Source organism: Crocodylus porosus, unplaced genomic scaffold (genome assembly GCF_001723895.1).
Source record: "Crocodylus porosus isolate Cpor-Errol unplaced genomic scaffold, CroPor_comp1, whole genome shotgun sequence".
Lineage (NCBI taxonomy): Eukaryota > Metazoa > Chordata > Crocodylia > Crocodylidae > Crocodylus > Crocodylus porosus.
Genome location: NW_017728920.1, coordinates 5,404,703 through 5,406,843, shown reverse-complemented (window position 1 = coordinate 5,406,843; position 2,141 = coordinate 5,404,703). Strand labels below are relative to the sequence as shown.

At 43.8% G+C, this 2,141-nt stretch overlaps 1 protein-coding gene across 1 annotated transcript in view; it reads right to left on the bottom strand.

Moving 5' to 3' along the window:
• DDX21 (DExD-box helicase 21) overlaps nucleotides 1–2,141 on the bottom strand; it is a 69,664-nt gene that overhangs the window by 9,845 nt on the left and 57,678 nt on the right. The window contains exon 9 of the mRNA XM_019538510.1: nucleotides 1,118–1,279. Coding sequence (XP_019394055.1) covers nucleotides 1,118–1,279 — 162 coding nt within the window. The remainder of the gene's footprint in view (nucleotides 1–1,117; nucleotides 1,280–2,141) is intronic.

Genomic DNA, 2,141 nt, shown 5'->3' with positions numbered 1-2,141 from the left:
ACACACCCCAGAGAGTATAAGGGAAGCATCTGCCCTAAGATCTGTGGCGGGGTGGGGGCAGGGTGGGCTGCAGCTGTGGGCCAGACCAGGCTGCTCTTGGGGCAGGCAGTGGTGGCTCCAAGAGGGGGGTCTATAGTGAAATTTGGAGTGGCTGCAGCCCTCCCTGTAGCTCCCTCCCAGCACTGCTGCTGCCACCTGCCCCAAGCACAGCCCAGGCCAGCCCCCACTGGGAAAAGCCTGGTGCAACCCCAGCCCCAGCACACAGCTGCAGCCTGCCCTGCGCAGATCCAGGGGCACATGCCCCTCCCATGCCCTCCTGGGGTGCATACAATTAGGGAAGCCACCCTCCTCCCAGATGAGCCATGGCTCCTTCCCACACCCAGCCTGGGCAGTGCCTGCCCCACTCTCTCCCTCACCACAGGAACCCTGATCTGCCCCCACCCCATGCCCCTTCTCTCTCCCCTCCCCTTCCACCACAATGGACTTACCAGCTGGACAGGGCTGTATCAGAAATCAGATCGCTATCAGCCAAAAAAGTAGTGGCAAAAACCAATATAACTAACCCAGCAGCACAGAAAAACAGATTACTTGTAATGGGAAGAACAGCATTTATGTGCAATAGGTCTTCATAAAGGAAGTGTGCTCTTACAGACCATTTGGAAATTAAAGCGACTTTTACAACATCTCTTTTGGTAACCACAAAAAAAGACCTTGCAGGACAAAAATGGGAGAATGACACCAGATACAGCCTGGATATATCATAGACTTTAATGAATCAAGGCTCTACACATACCAAACAATTTAGAAACTGGACTGGAAAAACAGATGAACTTCAAAATAAGGTAAAAAAGTACAGAAAAGATTTTGGAGGACATCTTAAAATATACAAAATAAAAAGGGGGGGGGAACCTGATTAACATACAAAATGCAGTTGTTCAACGGGAAAATTCTGTATCTGTTGTAACAGGAAAAAAAACCTACTCCAAGGATGACCCTCAAATTTACATCATCAATAAATCAGGACATTATTCCTTTGAAACAGATAAAATACTGAGATGTTGTTGCTGCCCTTTCACATAAGGATAAATTACTGACTAATTTCTCCTCTGTCTCTTACCTTTGGTGGTGAACTTTGTACAACCAGGTCAACTTCAGGGATATCTAAACCCCGGGCAGCTACATTGGTTGCAACAAGGACTTCAAATAAACCATTTCTAAAACCTTTCAATGTGATTTCTCTCTGTTTTTGTGGAATGTCACCATGCAGGACTTGGGCATCCTATAAGAATACATAATTAAGATTTACTGAGCTCATTCTGTTGCATTAGTACTATCCAGTTGACACAGATTCCAAAATCTACTGGTTCTATACTACCCTAATGCCAATCACAGCAATAGCCATATTGCTGATATAAAAAGAGATAAAGTACGATACCAGAATTACAGTTTTAATTATTTCTGATAGATTTCATCTTATTATTTGTATCAGTCCCACATGATTTATAGGCTGGTATGCAATAAGACCCAATTCTGATTCACTTATACTTGAGGACCTACCTAATTCATGGGGACTGCCTCCTGTTTTTGCAGTCTGAGCACAGCACCAGTTGCCATTTCTGCGCCCTCCCCCTCTTCTCCCGTGCTTCAGGGGTAAATACGGCTTCCTGCCTCTGGTTTAGCTCCCCCACCACCACATGCTGACTGTTTCCCAGCTTTTTTGCAGTTCCCACACTTTTTGTTGCATGAGACCTACCACATTCACAGTTTACATGAAAATCGTGAAATCGGTAGGTCCCTACTTATACTAGTTAATTGGAAGTAACTCTATTTGAAACTAGTGCAAGATCAGACTCAAGATTAAGTACTCTGTACTGAGGAGCTTGCTAGAGGTAGAAAGCATTTAATATGATGTTGCTAGGGGTAGCCAAGTTTAAATTATATCTGATATTTACAGAAAAGTGGTTTGAATCTAAATAGGAGACAAAGTGAGAGCTCGTAATTGAACTCTAAGAGATCATGAGCATTAGCTGAAGTGGAAATTATCAGTACATCTGAGACAAATTTCAAACTCACTTCACTCCAGAGGACTTATATTAGCATAAAAATGTAAGTATGTGTGTGTGTCAATACATAACAAGTTA